Source organism: Clupea harengus, chromosome 2, assembly GCF_900700415.2.
Source record: "Clupea harengus chromosome 2, Ch_v2.0.2, whole genome shotgun sequence".
NCBI lineage: Eukaryota > Metazoa > Chordata > Actinopteri > Clupeiformes > Clupeidae > Clupea > Clupea harengus.
This window is the reverse complement of record NC_045153.1, coordinates 20,248,324-20,275,112: the sequence shown is the minus strand read 5'-3', so window position 1 is coordinate 20,275,112 and position 26,789 is coordinate 20,248,324. Positions and strand designations below refer to the sequence as shown.

Here is a 26,789-nt window from a genome sequence, read left to right as displayed (position 1 = left end):
CTGATATTGTGGAAACACATGCCACTACATGGTAACTGGTTTGATGTTATTAAATTCAGATAATTTGATACGTTTGTTTCTTTGAGCACTTTTAAAAACCTGTCTGGACATGTTCAGGAGAACATATTGATTTCTTACGCTTGTAGCTGACTATGTTGGCATCCAGTGATTGTAAATCGTGGAGTCTACTTCACTTTTCTTTAATGGAGCAATATGCAGCACCATGGCGCTATATGGGTGGGTTGTCAGGGGCTGCAACAGGCTAAACCAATGCCCGAGTTTTACTACTTTTCATCCATTGGTCCTTTGAACACACACTGATTGTAAAATAGTGGGCATATGCGACCAATTTGCCATATTTTAATTCACGTAATCTAAAATGTATGTGAATGTAACGATTTTGTTATTGTACAAATCATCTTTTCGATGCAACTGTACAACTTTTTTCACTAGTGTTTTCTCTAGGCACTGGGCAAGGCTGCAACGGTCCCAGTCACCACCCAGTTGGTTAACTGTTCCTTTGCTGTGTGTTCACTTGGGAGTGGCTACGCTGTCCTGAACCAGCCCACTCAAAACAAAACAATTGCAGTGAGTAGTTTATCTGACGTTAATTCTCTATCATTATTATTTCTGGTTCATTACAACGGGTATTTGATAGCCTCTCGCAAGAAGAAACGACGAGAAAAATACAGGGGTAACTGCGCTGCATTCTCGGTACGAAATCTGCCAAGGGATCTATTCAACTATAATAACTGTAAATGCACATCTGCAAGACGCAAAGTCAACCACCCGAGACCTTCATCGATAAAGAGTGCCTACGCCTGTATATGGTAGGTGTTTAATTGTACTCTGTTATTCTTTTGCCTCAGTTTGTCAGTAACAGTGATGCAGCTGTTCTAGCTTCAAAGAAATAGGTCATTGTGTCGACACACTGCAAAAGCGTAACATTATTGCCTCTCTTGCTCTGACGCTCATGCTAACTGCTACTGTAGCATACAGGAGTAACTAGGGAAAACCGCGTGCTGGTGTGGCTGTATTCATACGTGAATGGGTAAGGCTTATTATCTCAACTCTGTTCTGTAGTGCTATCCGAACATGATGGCAATAAGGCTGTATTGTGTTACGTGAACTAATTCAGGGGAAAATACGATTGTTTTAGTAGGCCATAGAGGTGGGTGCCGATTCGTTTGCAGGCTTTGTTTTGTGACCACGGATCCAGTGAATCCAAGCAGGAACAGCAGTTTTCCACTTGGCTTCGCCAGCTAAGTTAACACGCTAGCTCGCTGAAATATGTGGAATTCGGTACATGTGTTCAGAGAATTGTCAAACATTTATGTCGCTGTCGTTGACGGCCATTCATACATTCAGTTCTGGCGAGGCTTTATTTATGAAAGCGCACCCAGTATGAATATAATTGGCAGTAGCCTTCCTCTGAAAAGTAACGTTAGCCCTACAAAGACAACATTAACAGTGCGTTAAACGTTTGCCTGTTAACTATTTTTGCTTATCCTGCATATACCGCATGGAAATTTAAAACTGGGTTGTTCACCTTTAAAACTACAATTACAACGAAAGCATAAAACTGATGCGTCTGGTAGGTTAAACTAGTGGTTGTTTGCGTTTGGGTTGGAAAGCGAATAACCTATCTTAATGCATAGGCAACTATCAATTAGCAATGTCCTTCTAATTGTAGTGTAAGTTTTACGTTTCGAAACAGTTGTATACCCTGGAAGAATGTCTGGAGATACATGGTGATCTCTCTTATTTTCCTCGTAGGTTATAGTACCGGAAGTGATAGTTTGTTCATTCAGGAGCACGTCAGAAATAGTAAGCATTTCGGCAGTCCTAACGGTATAGGGTAGCACATGCTCGCAGTGTCTCTATTTAAGTACCTTCTAAATTCTACACAAGAGTTTGTTTAGTAAACAAACATGTCGTTTGCGGTGGCGACACTGCATCAGTCCAGGAAATAGCTGCCTTGCCATGGAGATGTTTGCATTAGGAGGGATGTTACAATTTGCAGTGGATCAGCTTATGTGTAATTTAGGGCAGTTTGATAGTATTTGCTTTTGCTACAGTTCATATGGATAATCCTAACTTCACTCTCCATGCCTTCTAAATAGGCCTATGTCCTAAACCTCAGCGGCCTTTGCTGCTGATCTGAGTTCATGAAGTCTTTTTTTTTTGCGTGTGTGACTGGGTTTTCTGGGTCCCCCTTCCTTTGAATGACACTGGGCGAAACTGGATCTAAATGCTGCTAGATGATTATTGGATGCTTACGCTAGAATTTTCACCCTAAGCAGTTTATCTGGAACTGTCTTCCCCTGCTTAATAAATCACTACGCTCCACATTTCAGAGTGATTGCTTCGCCCCTCCATAAGCACCAGCTAGAGATTGAGTTTGGTCGGATTCTCATCCGTCCACCAGCTCCTGTGTAGGCTATTCCTCTTCGGGAAAGGCATAATTACACACAGTGATTAGGAACAGAGTTGTGTTGACTTGTTTGTTTCTGAACTTTCGGACTTTCTTTGCAGAACATGGACAAGGAAGGATACGTGTGAAGAGGAAGACAGCAGAGATTTTCTCTCATTTTCATACTGAAGGTAGGTGATGCAGTTTGTGTGTGTGTGGATGCACTTGGACTGTATCTAGTCACTTTCAGTCAGATGCAGAATATGGGTTGAGAGTTAAAGTATGTCACAGTATATGTTAAGTCTGGTGGTTGAAAGAAGACAGAAGGTAGAAGACAAACAACACAGTATATCAGTAGACAGTGGTGTTTCAACCTCCAGACTTGACATCGTATCGTAAAAAAAAATACATATGGTATGTCACATGAGATGAGTAGTAAGTAGGCTCATTTATACAGAGATATTTTATTACCCCTGCCCAGTCATAGCCTTTCTGTAAGACTCTGAACTGAAACTGTGCATTGAGGTAGTCCTGTGAAGGAGTTTTCTTTGATTCTAAATAGCCTAACGACTAAGTGTTTTGGTGTTTTCATGACTTAAAATGATTTAACATCCATGGCTAATGTACTAATATAAGTCAGTATATTTTAGTTTTTGTTTTATTGTCTGGCACACAAGTGTTTTTCCTCTAAGTTTCAGATCTTGTAACACAATGACCACCTCCACAATGGAAGCCACATCCATGCTGCCAGTCCTGAAGAAGAAACTGGCATTTTTGTCAGGTAATAATTTGGATCTCTTTCTGTAATGTTATCTGAGTGAGGAACACATTAATGTTACTGCAAAATACTCTGGACCACCCAGGATATCCTGAAATGCTGTTTTCTTACCGTATGTCATACGTGTCAGTTATAACTAAATCACTAGACTTGCAAACCAGCTGTTAGCAAAGCACATGCACTACCTATCCAAAAGATGTCTTCATTCTAAAATATGCTAAATGCTCTTTAATGAATTACCACGATGTTGTCATTAGCACTGGTTAAAAGGATTTAAAAGTCTTGGGCTCTCCCAGGCACTATATAATAAATTAATACAATTAAAAACATTGGTGCCTAATGACTGGCTAATATTGACACTGCTTCTGACTGCCACTGCCTTTTTAGGCATCTATCTCGTACTGCAGCACTCTGATGCACGGTTGCTCTGTACTGTGGCTGTTGTCCTGGAGTGAAGGTCATGGTCTTGCGTCACAGGCTTGTCTCAAGAGATGCGCAGTCTGATCATGCACTCTGAAGGACACTTTACTCTACAATGAGAGCATCACAATACAAGGATGTTCTGGCTGGGGGTCGGTGCTTCTGTATAGATGTGTCAGATATTGTAATATTGAAACATTTGGCTGACCTTTGGGTTTAGCTGTTTTTAGTCACTGTAGCTAAATATGGCATTAGAACACTGTTCTTAGCTCAAAGCATAGCTTAATTAGATTGCATGTTCTACATGACGCACTAACAGCAGGCAATCAGCGACATCCCAGCCTAACATTTTGGTTACAAAATCTTACCACTGAAACCATGTCTCATTATCCTCGAGGAATGCAATCTGGTCCTTTTAGCGACACCGTTCTCGCCCATTGCAGCGACTCTAGCCCAAGTGGTGGAGTGAGAAATAAGGCTCATGAGTGTCTGCGGGACACGTTTTTCTTTGAGCACTTTGGCGTGGTTTTCTTGGAATGTTTGAGTCGGCTGTTATGACAGGGTTTTTCCTCTTGCTCTCAGTGGTCTCCGAGTCTCTGGCTCACGTTGCACATATTTCCTGACTTGTTCGATGTCGTTGTTTTTCCAGGAGGCAAAGATCGGCGCAGCGGCCTGATCCTCACCATACCACTGTGCACGGAGCAGACCAGCATGGAGGAGCTCAGTGTCACGTTGGACTACCTCCTTGGCATCCCCAGGTTAGTGACGCCCGGGTTACGCTAAAAGCCACCCATGGCTGCCACAACACCTGACGCCCGTTGCACATATTTCACTGTAAACCAGGCTCTGCATTCAAATGCATCAGCTCGCAGGAAAATCACCATTCATTTTACCTAATGTACCTCTACCACATTTCTTTTCTTTTTTTTGTCTTCCCCTCCCAATTGTATTAACAAGTGGACCAAGAGCTGCACTAATACTTTATCAGGCTGACATTAAAGTATGGTCATATTGATTTTCCTGTGCCTCTGAAAGACTTTTTGGCTCCATGGTGGTAGTGGGGCCTTTGATAGCACTGACAGATTGCTCTCCCAGGGACCACTATGCTCTGTTTGTATTGAGCTGGTTATTTCATGCGTCTGAGACAGCTGAATTGATGCGAGCCACCCTGGTTGCCCGTTGACTCAAATGGTTCTGGCTTGTTAGGCAGAAAAGGCTGCAAGTCTCAAATATCGCTTATGGTGACTTTGGACATTTTTGTTTTGGCTCCATTCGGCCATGTCACATCGGGAATGTTTGACTTTAATCAGAGCTGCTGGCCTGAGTGTGCTCAGACGGCCTTTTGTGTGGCCTCACTTCATCTTTTCCCTCGAACCAAGTGGGTCACCCTCATTGCATTTGGGCTTCCTGTCAAACCTCATAGCCCCTCTTCACTCAACTGAAGAGTCGGACTAAAGGGAAGTGACATTCAAATAACCCCCCAGACACACACACACACACACACACACACACACACACACAACCCCCCATCTCTTCCTGCAGCTGAAACTGATGCCCCCCACTTATATTTAGCTATGTTTGGGTTGGTTGCTTAGTCAACTGAAAATGGACATAAATCTGTCCAGTCGTCTGCTCTCCAGGGATTACTGGTCACCTAATTCTGGGAGAGCTCCATTGTACTTGCTGACCAGACATTTATCCCCTAATCAGCATGTGTTGGACAGTTTAAAAGGCAACAGGAAAACATATTTGCAGTATGTGACACCGGAATATTTTCAGTGTTATTACCCATGACATTAATTCCTGTTATTTAACATTTGCTTATCTGCCCCCCTCATTCTGTTCCCCCTAACCAGTGAGAAGTGCAAAGCACGAGGATTCACGGTCATTGTGGACGGGAGGAAGTCACAGTGGAATATTGTGAAAACAGTGGTTCTGATGCTGCAGGTAAGATGGTTGCTTCGATGCTCTTAAGCCATAATGATGAACTGTAAGGTTTCCACACAGAGGGCGGATTAGTGCCACTGGCTGACAGAAGGTAGCTGATTCTTCCTGCAGGTTTATGGTTCCCTCATGGCCACTTCTGAGTATGCTAGCAAGGCATCTGCTGCTGCCATTTGACTAATGAATTGTCCAATTCATGAATATTCGCAGTGGTCAGAGGAGAGGTACTTTAAGTAATCTCATCACAAACTTAAAAAAGAAAGAAGCATTTTATGAGAAGACAAAACGGTTGCTGGGTTCAGTCTTATCCAGACAAAAGCACTTCATTTCAGCAATTCGCGTGTCTAGTCGTGATTGGGAGTGCTTATTTTTCACACCATTTTTATAGGCACGTGGAGCACAGGGCAGAATAACTGCAATAAACTCCTTTGTCTTTGACCTACTTGAGTTGTTCCCCCAGCTCAGGGCCATTTTGGCTCTAGAGTTTTTATTATGTTCTCCATGCTGTTCAAGGAGAAGTATTTCACCGCATGTCTCCATTTTGGTGGTTACTGAGATGGGGGTAAAATGGTTTGCTTATACGGCCGCACCAAAATCTAGATGGCAAAGTCAAAGAAGCAATTAAGGGAAACTGATTCAATCTGTAAGGTCCTGAATGTGATTAAATTACTCCACCAGTGTTCGATTCCCTCTGCAGATGATTTGCGGAGTTATTGCTCGTCGTGACATTTAGCGTTTCCTTCCTCTGAGTGAGGGTTACTTCAGCGATCCTGGGGAAAGCTGTCTCTCTTTCTCTCTCTCTCTGTTGACCCGCAGTCTGATGCGTTGACCGAGGTAGTCGGGATCGTGCTGGCCGTGACCTGATTTTGTCAGTGCAGATTGAGAGCACTGTGCAAATGCGCTTGGCAGATCGCTAACTCCCTGGTTTTTCTGCCTGAGCTCTGAGTTGGGATTGAATGATCGTGTTTAAAAAATAGAGAGAGAGAGAGAAAGGGAGAGCGGGTGAGGGACTGTCCACCCAAATCGCTAATATGCCCACACCCGGCCTGTTTGGTTTTAAAACATGGAGTCATGGCTCACAGCTGGATTTAATGGTCGCAAAGAGAAAACAAATGAGTCAACCATAATGACCTGCCAGAGAGTTTGTTTTTAGCACAATTTGGTTTAGTATTTCTGGGTTGTACAGCTTGGCTTGTTGTTTAAATTTGGGGGCACAGTAGATCATAGCACATTTAGGAACGATCATGCCTGTGTCGCAAAAAAAAAACACTCATGCTTTTTCCATCACATTTAAAGTACTTTTGAAGCAAATCCTAAAATCTTTCGATTATTTACCGAGTCTTGTGGCCATTTCTGTTTCAGAATGTCATACCAGCAGAGGTGTCTTTGGTGTGTGTCGTGAAACCCGATGAATTCTGGGACAAGAAAGTCACCCACTTCTGTTTCTGGAAGGAAAAGGATCGTCTAGGCTTTGAGGTAAGCATCGTCACCCCCACCCCCAACCCCAACCCCGTTTGTGTGGACTGTCCTCAGGCACTTCATGTCTGCGTCCCTGGCTGCGCATCAGAGGATATGCAGTGAAAATGCAATTATGTTTTCCCAGTGATGAGCTGATCCGTTTGCTGATGGGTTGCATGGCATCAAGCAGACCAGGACATGCCTGCATTCTTTTGCAAAACACTGGTTCAGCAGTCTCGCTCTGAATTCATTTTGCACCTATAAATAAGGGGAAGGATGGCCACACTCTCTTCCGAGACATTCCCTCTCTAAACACTAATCTTTTTAAATGTCACCTCTGGCTTTGTTGTAGTATCAACAATTGATGTCTACCTTAGCTTCCCCAGAGCAGAGAGCTGCTATGTTAAAGGCACCAGCGCAAGCAATGAGGCTAGTTACATCCCAGAGGCCTCTTGTATGCATGTCAGTAATTGGCTTTATAGTTTAGGATTAATGGCGCTCCTTGTAATGAAATTACGCGTCTTCATTTACGGAGGTCTGGGACCTGGTTGCGATGCTAATGCCTTTAGGTTACTATTTGAAATTCCTTGGCAAATTGCTCCGGATAGTGGGGAGCATTGACTAGCTCATCATGTCTAATGTGGATTGGGGGGGTGCTCCTTCCTATCATAGCTGTGCTGACGTTAGTCTTTTTGTGCCGGTGCGTGGATCTGCAGTGTACCCGACCAGAGCGTGCTTAGGGTGTTTGCTGCAGACGGTTTGTGCTGTGCAGTCATATTAAGCCCTTTGGGGAGCGTTCCGCGATCTCAGCTACTAAACTAGGTGAAAGGGGAGAATTGATCCAGGCTGGCATGGATTATTATACGCTGGCTGAATATTTGGTTCCCTCCGGTTCCTATTTGGCCTCATGAAGATGACTGAATTACCAAGACAGATTCCAGTCCCCAATTAAGTTTTAATTGCTGATATTGCATGTGAATTAAAGGACAATTTTAACACATTTTTTGGAAGGGTGAGTGAGGTGTTTGGGTTCCTACCAAGCTGACTGTTTATAGGCAACTATTAAGTCCACATGACCAGAGTAACCCACTCTTGAGCTTAACCAAGCTCCCTAGCAGTGTGAGATGACTAACGATGCCATCAGCAGCAGCAGCAATGTTTCATCAGTTTTGTGGGATGATGCTCTCCACTGATAGTCAGTAGACGGCCTTAAGTTATGAATCACTACACTAACTTTAGCATAGATTTCGAATGAAACACGCGCGGCCTCATCCGATCCGTCACCTCTGCGCGGCCCCTGTTGTCCTCTGCCTCATCCCTATTACAGTCTGACTAACTGGAGCATCATTGTGGTTGGCTCTTGGTCTCTTAATGCCTGTGGAGAGGACAGCGATGCGCTCCCCATGCATCCCTACCATCTGACAGGCTCAGGTAGTGGGGAGTTGTGTGGTGTGGGGAGGGGGGGTGGGGGTGGTCTGCGGCAGACAGTCAGGGCCAAGGTAAATGGGCATAAGTACGGCTGACGAGACCAGCCTCATTTGTCTGACTGTCTGTCCCTCACCACGCTCTGTTTCAGCATGAACTAATAATGTCATGTTGCCAGGCAACAGTAATGGGCATCCAGACGAACAGGCGGGTGACGTGTCCATAGAAGGAAAGTCACACCACTGTCTCCTGCATAGAGTCCCATGTGTGTCTGTGTTTGGCTCTGTGTGTGTGTGTGTGTGTGTGTGTGTGTGTGTGTGTTTGTGTGTGCGCACGCGCATGTATTTGCTCATCTGTGTGCTTGTTTGTTTGCACGCATGTGTGTGTGTGTTTGCATGTGTGTCTATTTGCGTGTGTGTCTGTGATCGTTTGAATGAGACTGAGCGTGTGTGTGTGTCCTGACACTGATTTTTCTCGGCTGCGCTGTTCAGATTTGTTTGTGCTCCAACTGTTTCTCCAGTGATCTGGGCCAGCAGTCCCCTCCAGCCTTTACCCCCATAACAAGCTTTCGCAAAACCAGATGGCACAGTTTTGGCAGAATAGGTCAATTTATCCCGAAAAGGGTCTTGAATGGGGATACTTGTGAAAACAGCCGTTCATTACAGTGCTCTTGACCTACTTGAGGACATGGAGTGATGAATGGGTGTTTTCTCCTGGTGTGACTGACGAGGTGTGCGAGTGGGTTTCAAGCATTGCAAGCGGCGTGGAAGCGATTGATCTCGAACCCGCCACCAGAAGCCAGCCTGGCAGTAATGTGAGAGCATATGGAAATGCCGGCCCGACCTGGAAGCCCCTCGCAAGGAAACGGACCTTTCCTGTTTGCCATTTAGATCTCTCAGGACTTTCCAGCTATTTATAAGGGGCCGCATATTTTCGTTAATTGAACGGCATGATTTAATTAACTTAATATTGTGGTCTCAAAGGTTTTATTTTTTATTTTATTTGTTAGTAGGTTGTAGACCCAAGCTGCAGCATTGTAACTGCATGAAGGATTATCATCTTCAAAACTTCCTCCATGCACTTTTGAAACCAAGCTCAATCTGAGAATGATTAAAAATATATCAGACCAAGGAAAAAGACGTGGGTATAAGTTATAAGTGTGGGTTAAATATACAAATGTCACGATTCAGCAGTAATTTGATTTAATGCTCACTGCGGAGAAACTACACTGCATAGAGGGTGATTGTGGGGGAGGGGGGATCTGTTTTCATTTATGTCTTCCTTGTGCCTGCCTGTCGGAGGTTTGGCTGCTGGTTAGTCCTGCCTAATCTTCCGTGGAAATAATGTTTTATACCTTCAAGCCACATTTTCCCTGCAAGATTGGCCAGAAGAAAGCCTGAATGGCGATACTCTGCACTAAATCCACCGCCCTACGACCTCGTTTCCTCCGTTTGGAGGAAGTCTCCATGCCGTTCACTGTGTGGACTGAGGCACGGCCATGAATATTTATAAAGGTGCGAACGTGTTGCGAAACATTAATAAACCCAAATTAGCACTTTGATTGTTTTCCGGAGCAGCACTACCGCAATGACATTGCATCCACCGTGGCTTTGGAGAGACGGCGAGGCTAAATATAAGCGCTGCATAGAGAGCTAGGATTAAATTCTGGGGCGTCCATCTCCCGGCCAGTGTGAAGGTGGGAGTGCTCAGCATCAGTTACAGCTACAGTTAACCTTGTGGATGTGTGAAACAAGGCTGGCAACCTCCCAAGGCACTGCTGATGATGCCTGCGTCTGCCCGCGTGCCTGCCACACGGGAAGTTCAGTGCCAAACGCCTGAGGTAGCTCAGAAAGTTGCCGTCTTAAAATACCTCCCTTTTAAATAGAGGGCTGAGTGCTGGATGCCTTCCAGTAAAGTCGAGTTTCAGAGGAGAGAACGCTCTATTTGTTTAGGCAAGGTCTCGTGGTTTTTCTAGGGGATTTGTTTTCTTTTTGGTTCTGTTTGAAATGGAAGGTATGGTAATAATAACTATTTCATGTAGTTCAACAGAAAACTACATTTCTCCATGTGAACTTTAAAAAAACAAAGGAAGCATTTATGCTTTTCCCACACTGCTATTTCTCAAAGTTCTCTCACAGTCCTCTTGCCATACCACTCACAGCATTCACGCATCGGTATAGTACGTTTATTTGGTGACTTTTCCAGAAACATTCCTTTCTAGTACTCTGCATTAATAATTCAAGCAATTTATTTAGTGTCAGTGTTGCAGGAAGGGGGGGGGGGGTGAAACTGATAGAGAAGTCAAGACAGACCAGGTCCAACGTCCCATCGAGCTTTGTTGGTGTGTCTGTGTTAAGCAGCTGTGTTTGTGCGCACAGAGAGGGAGGGTGTGTTGGGTGGTGCTGGTGGGGGGGGGGTATCCCCCTGGCCTGTGTGTTGACTCAGCTGTGGTGATTTGCAAGGGGGGGGGGGGGGGGCAGCTGTTGACTCCCATCCGCTGGTCACGTCAGGGTGGACCTGAGCCTCAGCCTGGTGTCAGGAGGGAAGGAAGTATGAGTCAGGTTAGAGACGAGAGCGTCAGACAGCTGAGAGAGGAGGGGGGGCTGGGGTGCAGGAGGGGAACACACCTCTCAGACTCCCTGGGGCTTGCCCTCGTTATTCCTCTCTCTGCCTGTCCCTCTTGCCCTTTCACTCCCTCTCTTCATTATTCTCTCTCAGTCTTTTTATTTGTCTGTCTGCACTCTTACTCTCCCCATCTCTCTCCTCTGCTCCTTCTCTCATTCTGTCATTCTCTCTTTCTCTTTTGTGCTCTCTCTCTCTCGCTCGCTCTTTCATATACATGGTGCACACGGGTGATCAGTGTTGGTGACATTTAGTGCTGGGCTGTAATTTAGACTGGGCGGGAAGGCCACCTCACCTGCTGTGTTTATCCCTGGCCTTGCTTGACTGAGAATGGAAATATCAAATAAATTATTCATAGACGATTAACCTTGGGTGACATTTCTGTCACGGAGGGAGTGAGTTGTGTTGTTCCTGGCCAGACTAGGAAATGGTGCATCACGACGCATAGACGTTTCCGCGGAGTTGAACCATTAACCCCTTCTTGTGGCTTACATCCGCTTTTGGTGTATTGAATGAGGTTTTTGTTGAGCCTCTTTAGGCACCTAGGGGGGGAAGGCATGTTTTTGTTTTTAATCTGCACAGCAGTTTCATCACTGTGTTCTCCTCTCTGCTTCAGGTCATTCTGGTGTCGGCCAACAAACTGACGCGCTACATTGAGCCGTGTCAGCTGACTGAAGAGTTTGGGGGGAGTCTTCTGTACGACCACATGGACTGGGTCAACAAAAGACTGGTGAGTCGCCGACAGGAGGAAAGCATCCTGCAACACTAAAGCCAGTACACACGGTGTCCACATTTCTGTGGAGGCTAACCTTTCACGTGCCATCAAATTTTCCACAACAGCTTAGTAACTTAGTTATTCTTCAGCAAAACATTAATACAGCTCTTTTTAGGGTCCCTGGCCACAGAACATTCCTGTCACACACTGCCATTGCAATATTAACCGCATGTAATAATAAGAAGCTAAATTCCCAGATTGTCATGCTGTTGCCTATTTGATGGAGATGATCACAATGAAGAATCACTTTCATTAGAGGTGCAATTTTTGGAAATCAAAAACAGGGTCTGCTCTCTGCAGCCTTTTCCAAAAGTGGAAAATGACAAATGGAAGGTATCGAACAAATGGTTCACACGATGGAGCAGTTTCATATAGTAGAATTGAGTTAAGTCAAAAACCAGTGCTTTTCAGAGAATCAGAGATGTTGATGGCATCATCATCAAAGAACTTCTGTTCTATTTCAAACAATTACTCAGTTTAGCCAAAGTTTATTTGAACACATGCCGGCTGTTTCCCCTCCGCTTCCCTCAATCTGTTGCCACACTGCCTGTTTCCAGTGTTCATTTCTCAGTCTTCAGTAGCCTACGCTTAGTGACTCAGTTCTGTGTAGCTGTTGAAATAATCATTTAGGAAATATTTTTCAGATAAAAATAAGTGAAGGCCTTGCAACAGTTCTGACCCGACCCTGTTCCATTAATCATCAGCCGTGTTCCCTGTATAATCTCCATGTTTACCACACCTCGTCTTCATGTTTTATTCCATCTGATTGCTTTCATCAGTCATGGTGAAAATAATTGGAAAATGTAGCAAATAATTGCCTTTATATATACAGTTTTATATATGCCAGTTTTATTTTTACCAAATATATTATATGGTAATGCAAAGAAGATACATGCATTTGAACAGTCCATGGCCCTTCATATCTCCTCCTCATATTTTTTATGTAATTGTTTTGGTCCTGCTCAGGTCTTTGAGAAATTCACCAGGGAGTCCACATCCCTTTTGGACGAGTTAGCAGTCATCAATGAAAATGAGAAGTCCAACCAGCCAGACAAAGACAGGTGTGTTTCATCTCCTCACACCACCCACTAGTCCCAAGTTATGACCTGAAGTACGGCAGGAGTTCAGACTGTTTGTTTGTTTGGCTATCTCCAGTTTTTAATCCTAATCTGTTTTTAAAATTGCTGTGGTTTTAATGGGCTGCTTGATTTAATGGGCTACTTCTACTTCTGAACTGCTGTTTGAACTTCAAACAAATCAGAGTTTCTTAGAGATGCTTTCAAGACACTGCCATGTTTTCATTCCAGCACAACAACAAAGCAGTGATATTTCATTGAGTGTGTTGACTTTTTGTTGATCTGCATCGCCAATCCACATCATTAACTTTCAGTTTCTTATTTTTTCCCCAAACAGACCACCAGATTGTAACGCCTTGCCATCATTTGACCCCGAAACGGTTTTACAAACAGGTAAGCAGCGCCCAACGCTTGAGTCACTCACAACCACAGACAATCCAGCACTTCTAAGCTTGACAGAATAAGAATACTCTTTGGCCAACTTCATCCCCCCCTCCAGCCCCATTTGCCAGTGAAACTTGCCACCGTGGCTCTGCAGTCTATGCTGTGGCAGCAGTTAAGCTATTTTTCCACTTTGCTCCTGAATTCCTAGCAGTTTTTTGGTGCTGGGGGTGTCTTCAGCACGTTACTCAAGCCGTTTTACTGCACTGAAAATATTTACCCAGGGCTACAGAAGGGGAGCCTGGAGCTGGCTGTGTGAAGGGCGTATTGTCTGGGCGCTGGTCAGTGTGTCTCTTGTACAGTGCTGCCCACTGAAGAAATGGCTTTGTGGAGCAGAGGTGACTCACCCCCTGTGCTGATGGCTTGTATGATAATGAATGTTGTGAGAATCCCCCCCCTCGCTCCCCGTCTTTCAGCTGTCGGTATATTTTGTCATGGAGCAGATGGGACTACAGGACAAATGTGAAATCAAACAAGAGTCTCTTGACAAGCAGGAGTTCTCTGTTCTCTTTTTTTCAGAGGTGTTTGTTGGGGCTTTTTTTTCTTTCTCTGAAATGTAACACGGTGACAGTACCGACCCAGATTCGCTGAAAAATGTGAACAAATGAAGAGCGAGCTCCTCTGCCCCTGAAGAGCGCTTCCCCAGTGCGGCCCCTGTGACAGCTTTCTAGCTGAAATAATCTCATCGAGCAGGAGCGTTTTGCCATTCCTCACATTTGCATCCGTCACGCTAACACCTTTGCTTCAGCTCTGTCTCTACCAGAGAACCTCTCCTCACCTTTTTTTGTTTTGTTTCATTCCACTGCGGCTTTTGCCTTTCCTTAACTGCTCCAACCCTTCTCATTGATAGTTTTGGTGCCCCTTCATCTTTTTGAATCCTGCGGCATGTTGTTAATCCCTTCCCATCAGTGTTAATGTCTTTAAATCTCTCCCACTGCTCCTTCAGCGTGTAACACATACACATACACCCAAACACACACACACACATACACACACACATACACACAGACACCTCACACAGACACACGCCTCTCTGAGGAACACAGCAGTATGGCAGTGCAGAGCTCTAAAGGATGCAGCAGAATCTATTCTTTTGTTTGTCACATCTCCAAAACCATCCTGTTTTCCTTAAGCCAGATGCTGGGATTTATTCCAAGAGCCCACAGACAGTAGAGTAAAGCCAACCAGTGTTTGTGCTCCCAGGGAATTGAACCTTGCTATTGTTGAGGTTGTTGTTGTTGTTGTTGTTGTGGTTGTTAGCACCATGCTCTATTAGGTGAACCATGGGAGCGCCCTCTGTATCTGCTCCATTTGATTTATCATTCTCATTCTGACCTTGTCTTCGGCCTCTTGTTTTAACTCCTGCTCCCTGTGTTATCCTTCCATTTTTCTCCCCTCTATATTTCTTCCTTCTTCCTCCTTTCCCAACCCTCTCTTCTCTCCGCTCTCTCTCTCTCTCTCTCTCTCTCTCTCTCTCTCTCCAGGCCACGAGTTGCTGTCGGAGCTGCAGCAGCGGCGCTTTAACGGCTCGGAGGGCGGCGGCACGGCCTGGTCGCCCATGGACGACGAGCTGCTGGCGCAGCCACAGGTGATGAAGCTGCTGGACTCGCTGCGGGAGGAGTACACCAAGTACCAGGAGGTGTGCCGGCAGCGCAGTAAGCGCTCGCAGCTGGAGGAGATCCAGACCAAGGTCATGCAGGTAGGGGGGAAGACCACTCCGCCGCTTGGCTCATCATGGAAGTGATTCCCTAGGGGAAAAATAGGATAATGGATGGAGGCGAATAAAAGTGCAGTCAGCAGTATTATGTCTAAAAATAAAATGTGACAAGGCAATGACGTGATGTGACTTGATATGCAAGTAAGGTTTTTTTTTCTTTATGTTTTTTACCAGTAGCAACTTAAATAAAATACCTCTTTAGATGAGTTGACATCTTGTGAATTTGCACACAGCTTTTTTTTTCTTTTATGTTTTTTTACCAGTAGCAACTTAAATAAAATTCCTCTTTAGATGAGTTGACATCTTGTGAATTTGCACACAGCTACCAGACATTGCTCTTGAAAAAAAGAGTGATCAAGATGTGTGGAATTAGCCGTGGCATAGCCATTTCTGCCACGGTTATTCATTCCCACTCTTTCAAAATGCCTCCCACTACATTTTATCCCCCCAAAGAAAATGCTGTGTACTGCACCTTTAAGGACATGGTAATATGTCCATCGACGCATGACCTGTCAACTGAACTAAATTAAAACTGTCTGGTAAATGCTCAAATTTCATTGCTGTTTGCCAGCTCATGGATGTTTCGGCTGTGTGTTATTAGGGGCTGTCCTGCCAGCCTTTGAGCCGTGCCTCGTATGTAGGATGTGGTCATCTTCCATCTGAAGGCCATGGTGGTTTGGTCATTTGAGAACTGAGGGAATGGACCCACAAGTATAAACATTAAGCCAAAAGTCCTTGAGCCTGCACAGAGCAGGAAGAATCGATGAGGCAGCCTCTTCAATTTAAAAAGTTTTAACGTTTTTAGTACAGTTTCTCTCTGAATCCATTGTTGTTGGCTAAGCATACCTGCACAATTTGACCCTCAGTCTCAATAAGCTTGGTATGAAAAACGTGGTAGTGATTTGTATAAACTCTCTGTCGGAGTAGAGTTACCATTAGTATCGCACTTTCGTCATGCTCCACCGTCTGTGGACCACTATAGTTTAGACAAATATGATGGATGGAGCACGTCCTCAAGGTTAAACTGCAACAAAAAATGCTGTTGTGTGCCATCACTATGCGTGTGGATGCAACCCCTTCTTAAAAAAAAGAACAAGAACTTCTCTCACCTTTTAAATAGTATCGAGTAAATCTATTTGGAACCGATTAGAGACGACAGTAGTGTGGAAGCGGTCACCAGACATTCTTGGCCATGTGTTATTATGCACCACTGTGGATGCATGTTTTATAAGTTATTGGACCTATTTGTGTGTGTCTGTGGTGGTGCCCACTGAGAAGTCCTTTGATTTATCATTGCCTGGTGTAACCTTGGTCTCACGGATGCCTGTATTAACTCCGCATTTCTAAAGATTACCGTGGCCATTCCCACAAGATCGTTCATTCTCAAAACGCTGCCAGGCTGTCTCGCTGTATGTAAGATATTAACGGTTATTACTGTTGTCTTTGGTGGTCTGACAGCGTTGGCCCAAAGGCGGAGTACATGGTGTGCTTCTTTTCAGTGTTTTTTTTTTATTTCATGGACTCCCTATTTCTCTGTGTGTGTCCTTGGAAATAAAAGATCCAGAAAAAAATATCCCCCCCCCCCCGCATTTCTTGATGCTGTGCTCTCAAAAGCAGCCACCCCTGCCACAAAGTGAGCTAGAGTCAAACAGTTCCGCTAAGCCTCAGATAAGATGCCAGAACGGGCGTTGTCATGTTATTTCATGATGAGAAGTGTGTCAAATGTGAGACCTTTTTTTTTCCCCTAAAAAAAAAAAAGGAATCCAGTCAATCTAAATTGAATGTCTGTAACCATGGCAACGGAGATGTCAGGTGGCGGCGCTTCAGTAAAAGTGAACGAAACAGCATTAGGCTGAAGGAGTTTGGCCTAGTTCTTATCTGCAGTGGAAAAAAAATGCCCTGGAGTGGGGGGGGGGAGGAGGAATGGTGTTTGTGCGGTTTGTAAGCCTAATAGCTCGGAGCCGTTGGAGACGGGAGCGAGGACTTGCCTTGCCTTCGCCAGGGAAAGGGGACTCGGCCCCCGAGAAACGGCTCTGTCATCCGCCAACAATGAGCCGCTTCATCACCCTTCCTCCTCTCAAAGAGCCCAGTCCCTCCAGCTGCTTCCCAGTCAGTTCCAAACACTCCACTTATTTATTTCATACTCCGAGTGAGACAAATCGCGCCGCAGGGGTGCCATACCTATACTCGGCCACAGATGCCTGTTTAAGGCAAAAACTAGGCCAGTTTAAGCCTTTTGTCATCATGCAACATCTGTGCTGTTGATTTGTGTGTCGCATCACTACGTTCTGCTCTGTTGCATGCCATTAGGAAAACCTACAGTATTTGTCATTTCGAGTCTGCCTGGGTATTTGCATTCAAATATTTCTCAAGGCATCCTGGAGTCTCTCATCTGAGTCATTTTTTGGTTGTATCATCTCCTCCTGATTTTTAACGATATCCAATTAAGGCTCCCTCCTGTTTCACCTGCAGGGGGGTCTGTGTGTGTCTGCGCAGTAATTAAGAGCGTTTTTTGCTCTGTGCAGGTTGTGAACTGGCTGGAGGGTCCAGGCGTCGAGCAGCTCCGCGCCCAGTGGGCGATCGGGGACTCCATCCGAGCCTCGCAGGCCCTGCAGCAGAAGCACGAGGAGATCGAGAGCCAGCACAGCGTAAGAATCAAACCTCTCTGTTCCTCCCTCTCCCTTCCATCCTGCATGATGTGGCTCTCAGCCAAGGAAAAATCATCAAGGCCAGAGCAGTACCTTTTACCAGATACTTAACATAGGGAACAAATCTTTGTAGATTACTAACACATCTCAGGAAATTATTATAAATCCATAAGATCTAGATGTGAGAACATTTGTATGCGTTAATATTTGGAGACAGCATGACGAAGCTCTATTCCTCTGGTCTTGATTGAGGGTCTATCCTTCTCTGGCTGTGCTCTGGCTCAACCAGCTGGAAATCCCAAATACTGCAGTTGGTTGCACCGGCTAATACACTTAGTGGATACAGTAATATACCTGAGTAGCTTGGGAGATCTGCTGACACTCTTTCCTTTTAGCTTGCACTGAGCTTTTTGAGGGGCGGGGGCACATCCTATGACTCTATGAGATTGTATCGTCTGGTGTGCCAGTGGTGGTGCATTGGCTCAGGGTGGAGGCGTTTTATCTCTCAGCCCCCCAGCCATCTCGTAAGCTTGATTTTAATTAACATGGAAGCGAGCAGGAAAAGAGGCAAAAAAATCGAATCTCAAGTGCAGAGAAGATCATTCGATATCAGTGGATCACTTCTCTCATTTTGTGTGTCATTTGTGTCCAGTAGGGGGCGGTATTACTTAAAGCCTTAATTGGAAAAAGTTCAGCTGGTGCTACAGACTCGATGCCCTCCGCAGGCAGGCCAAAATGTAATTAACACCCAGTTTATCCATGCGCCAGAAGGTTATTTATCTGGTCAAAATGGCCCATTTTCATTCTGGATAAAGCAGCTCTTTTCTTGGCAGTGTCCAGAAAACAGCCAGAAAGTGTGTCCAAATTCCTCTGATTTAGTTAAATCATGTGTGCTAATGGATAGTAATGCAGCTCTCTGTAATGCTGTGTGCATTCAGGGGGAATAATAGTTTAAATGATATTTAGTCTAGATTAAATAAATCTCACGCCTCTGAAGACTGTAGTCGTCTGTAATGGCCAAAGTACTGGCTGCCTATTAAAAGTGGCTTGTAATGTATCGAGTATTTAAGTCTGTGCTGGGTGAGATGCTGCGCTGTAATGGCCATGGCACAGGATTTTCCACAGGAGTGGCTTGTTGGCTCTATGTTGTGGGTATGGTGCTGGTGTGTATCAAATGCCCGTGTACGATGTGCTACTCTACTATGACTGGCTGTGCTGCTTCCCATAGAACTGTCCTGTGGTATGTAGTGTAGTTTATTAACCTATTCATTAATATGACATATTTCTTAACATGAGATAATATGTCATACGTATGTAATATCCCCAGCAATGGCCCTCCTCTAGCCTATAGGGTTTTTTTTTTTTTGTGCTGGATGTAACCCTATGCTATAACAAGTCATGCCACTGGTCTTCTCACAGGAGTGACTTGTGGTATGTGTTGTGTTTTTTTTTATGTCCTCTTTGTAAATGCCCATGTTGGGTGTACTGATATGCTGTGACTGCATCTAACGGTGCTGCTGCTGCTGTTCTCGCAGGAGTGGTTTGCAGTCTACGTGGAGCTGAACCAGCAGATCGCTGCTCTGCTAAGCGCCGGCGACGAGGAGGACCTGCTGGAGCTGAAGGCCCTGCAGCAGCAGCTGAGTGACGTCTGCTACAGACAGGCCAGCCAACTGGAGTCCAGGCAGAACGTGCTGCAGTCCGCCCACGAGTTCCACGGCACCGCCCAGGACGTAAGTCTCACTGCTGCGAAACACTCCCCTGTAACGCCTGCAGAACGTACTAAACCGACATGTCTGAAATTGGAGACGATGTCTGTTGTCAGTGGTCGTTCAGTGTTCATATTTAGGCGATAAGTGACATGGATTATCATCATTAATCCAAAAGGGAGGGTAGTCTGAGAAAGGGGGATGGTTTCACCCTGCACCCCCTTCAGCCTCATCTATTGATAATGGCACTATATTAAAAGCTAAATTAAATGGAAGTGATTTGAATTAATATTGAAATGGTAAAATATTTTCCAAGTTTTTTGCGTCTGATACACTGGGACCTCTGATTTCACTCCGATTAACTGAACCTCTTGGCTCAAAAAACTACACTAATTAGCAGATCATTATTATTACTAATGCAGCCTGCTGTGGGAGGACTTCTTCCTTTCTGTCCTCATTACCATCCACTTCCAGACGCTGTAAACTCACAAACGTGCGCGCAGCAGGGCGCTGCTTTAAACGCTCGCCTTGCCTTTGAATGTTGTGATTATGAATGCAGCGGTGGCGCTGGCTAACGTTCCGGTGCCTCCTCTCCCTCTCCCCACCCCCCCCCCCAGCTGTCCCAGCAGCTGGACGGGCTGCTCGGCATGCTCTGCGCCGACGTTGCCCCCGCTGACGGAGCCGCCATCCAGCAGACCCTAAAGCACCTGGAAGAGAAGCTCAAGAGCGTGGGTGAGGAGGATGCGTATGTTTTAGTGCATTCGCTTTGCTCACTGGGCCCCGTCACGGCTCCCCCCTGTCAGGAATATCAATGATGTGCCTTCTAGTTTTACTGTATGGCATTGGGTTAGTTATTAACTGACACTTCAATAGGGACATTGTAGGTGTTTTAGCACCTGCTGTTTGTAACATATACTTTTGTTTATTCTTGTATGTTGGTGTTGGTCGTGGTGCTCCTTGGTCCCAATATCTATGATGTGCAGACTAGCGTGACTTATTGGTTATTTATTGGTACTAAGTGTAAACTGATGCTTGATGGGGAAAATTGAATAGTTTTAATCACCTGCTGTTTTGTGTGATTTTCTTTGGTTTATTTGTGTATGATTTAATGGTAGCGTTGGCTCGTTGTGTTTCACTGATGTTCCTCACATCCTCCTGTAGATGGCGCCCTGCAGGGTCTGAAGGAGAAGGGTCAGGTTCTACTGGATCAAATGTCCAATCAGGCCTCCTGGTCGTATGGGAAAGAGACTCCACAAGACAACAAGGAAAACGTCGACCACATCCACGGCGTCATGGAGGACATGCAGCTCCGCAAACAAAGGTCAGTTAGGTCATTGTAGGCCACTCAGAACGCATCGAACAACAGGTTAATTTGTCCATCGCCTCAGTAGCTGAATTGCCTGTACAACCTATTTCTCTCAGTGCACCACAGGATTTGATAAATAAAAAGCTCTAAATAAATAAATAAAAAACTCTACATGTGTGAGGTCTGTGTAGATAATCCTGCTGTGTCGCCTCCCAGGTGTGAAGATATGGTGGATGTCAGGAGGCTGAAGATGCTTCAGATGGTCCAACTCTTCAAGTGTGAAGAGGACGCCTCACAAGTCAGTTCCGTTCGACTGCCTCTTTCTCACTGCAGAGGAACATTTCGAGGCGAGGCTTTGATGTTAACTTGTGAGCTTTTCCTCTATCTCTCCTGTGTTCTCTTTGCCCAGGCGGTGGAGTGGCTAGGGGAGCTCCTGGATGCTCTGCTGAAGACCCACCTGAGACTGGGGGATGACTCACAGGAGACCAAAGTGCTCCTGGAGAAGCACAAGAAATTTGTGGATGTTGCACAGGTACAATAATAAGCACAATCGTCTCTGTTAAATCACCCCTGTATTGAATAATTCTGTAAAAACAGTAAGTGGTGTGCGTGCTCGCTTGCATGTTTAACCTAATCTCTAAGATGAACCTGCTTGCAGAAAACGCATGTCTTTTCAATTAAGCGCTCAGTAGCTTGGTCAATGAGGTCTTTGATGGTAATGTTGGTGTATTTTGGCCATGACTCATGCATGCATATCTAAGTCTCTATATCTCAGTACTGTTAAACTGGTTTACCGTCTTTGCCTGTGTTGCGAACAGAAAAGTAATTGACAATTGTGTCTGCTCTACCTTCACTGGAACACCTATGTCACCTATGGCAGGAAGCATCACTGTTGGACTGTTTAATTGATTTGTTGTATAATTTATTGAGTTTCAGGTTGTTTTGCATATTATTTCACTACAGCACCTGTGACTTGCTGTGAAGATGATGTAGTTTCAGCTTGTGATTCTCAGCAGAAACATCCTTGTCCTTGATGTTAGAGTAGCTTGTGGTGCATAGCAGAATAGTCCTTGACATTTTTGTGTGTGTGTGTGTGTGTGTGTGTGTGTGTGTGTGTGTGTGTGTGTGTGTGTGTGTGTGTGTGTGTGTGTGTGTGTGTGTGTGTGTGTGTGTGTGTGTGTGTGTGTGTGTGTGTGTGTGTGTGTGTGTGTGTGTGTGTGTGTGTGTGTGTGTGTGTGTGTGTGTGTGTGTGTGTGTTCCAGAGCACCTATGACTACGGCAGGCAGCTGCTCCAGGCCACGGTGGTCCTCTGCCAGTCCCTGCGCTGCACCACGCGCTCCTCGGGCGACACCCTGCCCCGACTGAACCGCGTGTGGAAGCAGTTCTCCGTCACCTCTGAGGAACGCGTGCACAGGCTGGAGATGGCCAGCTCCTTCCACGTCTCTGCAGAGAAGGTGCGCGCAGCACGTGTGTAGTGTAGCACACTGTTCTTGACCTCAAAGTGTAGAGTGTTTTCTGAGACATGTCAGTGTTTATTTTTTATGACTGGATGATTGTAGTTGTCAATGAAGAGGGGTGATGATTAACATGCACTCTTCATGCCCGGCCCCATGTCTACACTACATGTCTGTTGACAGCTCACTCAGATTTTTAGACTCAGAACTTCAACAAAAGCACCACTCACCTTCACCTGAATCGGCTTCGTTTCTTATTATTTGCATGGCCTTTTGCGTCCCTTTTACTGTCTGAATCTGCACTGCTACTTTTTGTGAGAGGTAGATTGAATTGGAACATTTCACAACACACTAATTATTCCTACCCAAATATTGGTTGTCCTCAAATTTACACCAAATTGTCAGTCAGTCTCTGTGAGACCCACATCTTACCAGCAAGAACACCAACTGGCAATTGTTCCTGTAACTAATGGCAGTTGTATTACACTTGTGTTATGACAGAGTGGGGATGGCAGAACAAAGCAGCAGCGTGAGGCCCTAATGATTTGAATACCTCTGTTTCAACCCCTTTCCTTTCAACTGAACCACGTTTGAAAGTTTGGAGTCCGTCATTATGTCTGATCTCTATCTCTAGAAAGCCGGCAGAAAAAGGAAAAAAAAGGAAATATTCAACAAAGGCAGATTCATCTCCGGGGGAAAATAATGGGAAAATTGTTGCTATGAAGAATGAAGAAATGTATTGTTATTTGCAGATGTCGTTCCTGTTTGCTTTCAAGTCTTTTATCTGCTCGGTCTCGATTATCTGTTCTTTTAATGCTGTTTACGTACGGATATGGATTTTGTTATCGTCGTCGACAAATTACCTCCTGTATTTAAGTTGAATGAAAAACTGAACTTGAAGCTGTCTGAAAAGAGCAGACCATGTCTTGGCCATCTCTACATGGGGGAAAACACAGAAAGGAAAAAACTACATTATTTAGATAAAGGAACCACGGAATGTGCTCTGGCCTTCAAAGTGTCTGAAATTCTCCAGCCTTTGCACTCAGAGTGATCGTGAGCGCCTGTGAAGTCTCAAACATTAAAAGATCTCTCCCCTCCTCCTCCCTCTCTTTTTTTCTCCCTCCTCCTCTTCTCTTTCTCTCTCTCTCTTTCTTTCTCTCTCCCTCCCTCTTTTTTCCCTGGATTTCCATTACCTCCGGGCTCCTTAATCTCAGCTGCTGAAAGAGAGCCCAGAGCAGGCTGAGCTCATGTTGGACCTGGAGATGTGCGAGGAGGTGGTGGCGCTGGGGAAGTCTCTCCTGGACCGGCTCACCGTTCCTGTCATATTCCCCGACGGGTAAGAGCTCACCGTTCCTGTCATATTCCCCGACGGGTAAGCGATGAGAGTGGGGCTAAGAGCGTCGCGCAGGCCCTGCCGAGGTTTTAATCCTCTGGATGCGCACAGCTCCCCGGCTGTGTATTCACTCACTCACGCCATTATGTGCCATTTGAAATGTATCAGCGACACACACACACACACACACACACACACACACACACACACACACACACACACACACACACACATTTTTTTCCTCCCTTTGTGTTTTTAGCACTGCATAGTATTTCTCGACAACGCAGAGGGATATGTCTGTCTAATGCTAATTGGCTTGTAAAGATATCTATAGTTAATTAGCTATAGTTCGGTTACAATAGGTGCGGTTTTCAGTGATGGTTGTGTGCTAAACACATGTTGAAATCAGGCACAGCACACATTTTATTTGCTGTAGCATTTTGAAGACTGTTTGTTTGTCAGACAGATGTTATGTTGATTGTTTGTGTGAGTCTTTCATTTGTGCTGCAGTGTAATTTGTCTCTTGTTAAATACAATAGCAACAGTTCAAGATGTTCAGGCAAGTTGAAAGCCATTCAACTCAGACATTCTTTTTTTCTTTCCCTTTCTCTGTTTGTCTCCATCTTTGTATTCCTTTCTCTCATCCCATGCACTTTCTTTGTCTTTCTCTTAATGACTGTCTCACACTCACTTCTTTTCTTCTTCCCACTCTCTGCTATCTCTCCATTTCTCTCTCTCTTATCTCCCTCCATGTTCCTCCCCCTATCCCTTGCTCCATTATCTTCTCATGGAGCAGGAGTGAGCACTTCTTTGGCAGCCCTGGCGACATGGCGTCATCTGCGGAAAACATCCGGGAGAAGATGAAGGTGGTGGAGGAGAAGAGGGTCCAGCTGGAGGAGGCCGAGCCACTGCAAGACGAGGAAGCGCTAGAGACTGATTCACAGGAGAGCTAATGCCGCCTCAGTCGTGCATCGTGACCCCCATCGTGACCCCCATACTACCCCCTGAGGGGAGCCTGGGCACCTCTTCCGGAAAATCGCCTCACCCTCGCGTGCTCTAGGTGTCGGTTAAGTTTTTTTGGGTGGGGTGGCGAGTCGGTACGCTCACGCTCCTACCATCTCAGTTATACGCTGCCTTTGCCAGGTCATCTTAACTTACCGAGTGCTGTTAAAGATAGACAGCTCGCCGAAATCCCCTACATTGCTTTCAGTACATGAAAAAAAAAGAAGACATCCCAAAAAAAAGGAACAGGAAAGACTGCACTGAACTTCCTCCCCCTTTTAAAGCTTTACCTTTGCTTACTGGCACATGTCTTTTGTAGGCTGGTGACTCAAGCTTTTTTTTTACGGTGCAACTAAACCTGTAGAATGTACCGGAAGCACCAGGTCTGGCTTGGTTTTAACCTGGTGCTGTAGAGTTTCTTGGCCTCTTGGCAAACTTCTCAATTGACAGTAAGCAATGTATTTTGTATTTCTGTTCTGTTGCTTCCTGTTTTGCAGTACTTCGGTGTACCTAAACAGAACTTTTTATTGATTTTTTTTTTTATCGTGCCAATACAAGAACATAAGGCCTTTAAATTGGACACTAACTGCCAACCTAACTGGTTAAAGTTCAAACAACTATGTGTTAATGGAAGACATCAACTAGCCTATAAAGATAATTAGCAGAAGATGTTAGTTGTGTGTATCAAGGTACAATATAAAAACAAAGCCTTGTCCTAGGTTAGAACTGTGGCTTCAAGCTTTGTTTTGAAAAATAAAATGTGAAACACAAATTATGTTGCTCATCTCATAATTGTCCCTCTAATATGTACTTTTCCTGCTTATCGGGGCATGCTGTTATATTAATTCCATATTTATTTTGTTTTGTATTTTTAATTGACATGCCATTAAATTTGTACAAACCTTGGCATTTTTACATTTTAAGCTAATTATGTGTTTCATGAACACATGGGTTGCAAGAAATAAATTGGCAGATGAACAGCAAACTGAGGAGAAATATGCTTATTTTTGTGTTTGCTTAATTTGTTTCCGTGTGCTTTCATTCTGTACAGACAATTAATGAACTTTTTCTACAGTTTTTGTTGTTTTATTTTGTTTTGGGGTGGCATACATCAAATACAGTATATGCGTTACTTTTCATCTCTGAAATAATGTAACACTTTTCATTCATATACCTAATTACTTCGGTAATAACAGCTCTTCTCTGTGAGTGTAGATGTGGTCCTGTGTAGAGAATAGGGTGGTTATTAATTCGATTTTCTGTTTATTGGGATGCATGGCAATTCAGTGTGAAGAAGCCTATCACTCATTTTCATGTAAATCCAGAGAATAATGGAAGAGTTTAAAGGACTTTGCTATTTTTAAATTATGTCTAATTAATATTAAGCGGATCTTTGAAGAGCTTATAATTGGGATTCAGAGAAGACTTATTGTTTTTATGAAGTCAAGCTTTTTTTCAAAGCCCTTTATTTCTGCTTTGGCTTTCACCAGTTCATGCCATCATTTTTGACAGAGTGAAGGCCGATTATGTGGTCAAGCACATACAAACCGTTGTTTGTAGAATGTGGAAGACAATGGAAAGTCATTTTGTCAGTAACCTCTAATCCAACTTATTATACAAGTTATTTCTCTACAGTTTGTTTTTAATTATTTCCATGAAATGTTATATAATAGTTTACCCTTGCCATTCGAATCCTCTTGGCCCCGCCAACCATACAGTGTTGTATAACAATAATAAAACACAGATACAGCTGGACTTGGAAAAAGGCATCTCTGTTTTTTGGCCGTGTTGCTTGGTTACATTCCCATGGCTGTTGGCAGTATTGATTTGGAAACATAAGTTTGTGTTTGTGTGAGTGAATGTGTGTGTGTAAGTGATTCCCTTTTGTTTATTTCAAGCTGGCAGGTGGCTCCAATAGGGGTCTCTCCTCATGTATTTGCTGCAAGAGAAACTCCATTAGGCGATGTGCAAACTGAATAAAGGCCAGGCCCTGCAGTGGAATGCTACTCCAGGCAGTATGCCTGTTCCCTTGTGGATGTGGATATGTGCATGTAGTCCTCACACACATACGGTGGAGTGCTAACAAGTGCATTCAGACTTTTAGACTGCAGTACCCTCCCTTGCTGCTTATTTATAGCTCGCCTCCTTTGTTTAGAGGGCATGGTGGTCCTGTTGAATAACATATGCCACTCTGACATCTATTGGCAAAGCCCTGGGTAGCATGTCAAGAATAGCCTGCCTTCACTAATGAAATTAGTTGTATTTCATTTT

At 44.6% G+C, this 26,789-nt stretch overlaps 1 protein-coding gene across 3 annotated transcripts; it reads left to right on the top strand.

The window, feature by feature from the left end:
• Positions 1-499: 499 nt before the first annotated feature.
• On the top strand, positions 500-26,283 carry sestd1 (SEC14 and spectrin domains 1). Of its 3 annotated transcripts, none has more exons than XM_012834033.3 (19): positions 500-830; positions 2,536-2,604; positions 3,106-3,194; positions 4,261-4,369; positions 5,468-5,558; positions 6,918-7,031; positions 11,677-11,790; positions 12,802-12,896; positions 13,249-13,304; positions 14,837-15,051; positions 17,595-17,717; positions 19,253-19,447; positions 20,041-20,155; positions 20,585-20,744; positions 20,946-21,027; positions 21,139-21,261; positions 21,992-22,183; positions 23,398-23,519; positions 24,313-26,283. In XM_012834033.3, exons 3-19 carry the CDS (start codon positions 3,125-3,127, stop codon positions 24,467-24,469), a joined length of 2,133 nt encoding a protein of 710 aa, XP_012689487.1. In that variant the 5' UTR covers positions 500-830; positions 2,536-2,604; positions 3,106-3,124; the 3' UTR covers positions 24,470-26,283. The 3 variants fall into 3 exon arrangements, with proteins under 3 accessions (XP_012689487.1, XP_012689486.1, XP_031442123.1); XM_012834032.3 differs by lacking the exon at positions 500-830 and adding an exon at positions 909-1,051; XM_031586263.2 differs by lacking the exon at positions 500-830 and adding an exon at positions 1,091-1,171.
• The last annotated feature ends 506 nt before the right edge of the window (positions 26,284-26,789 follow it).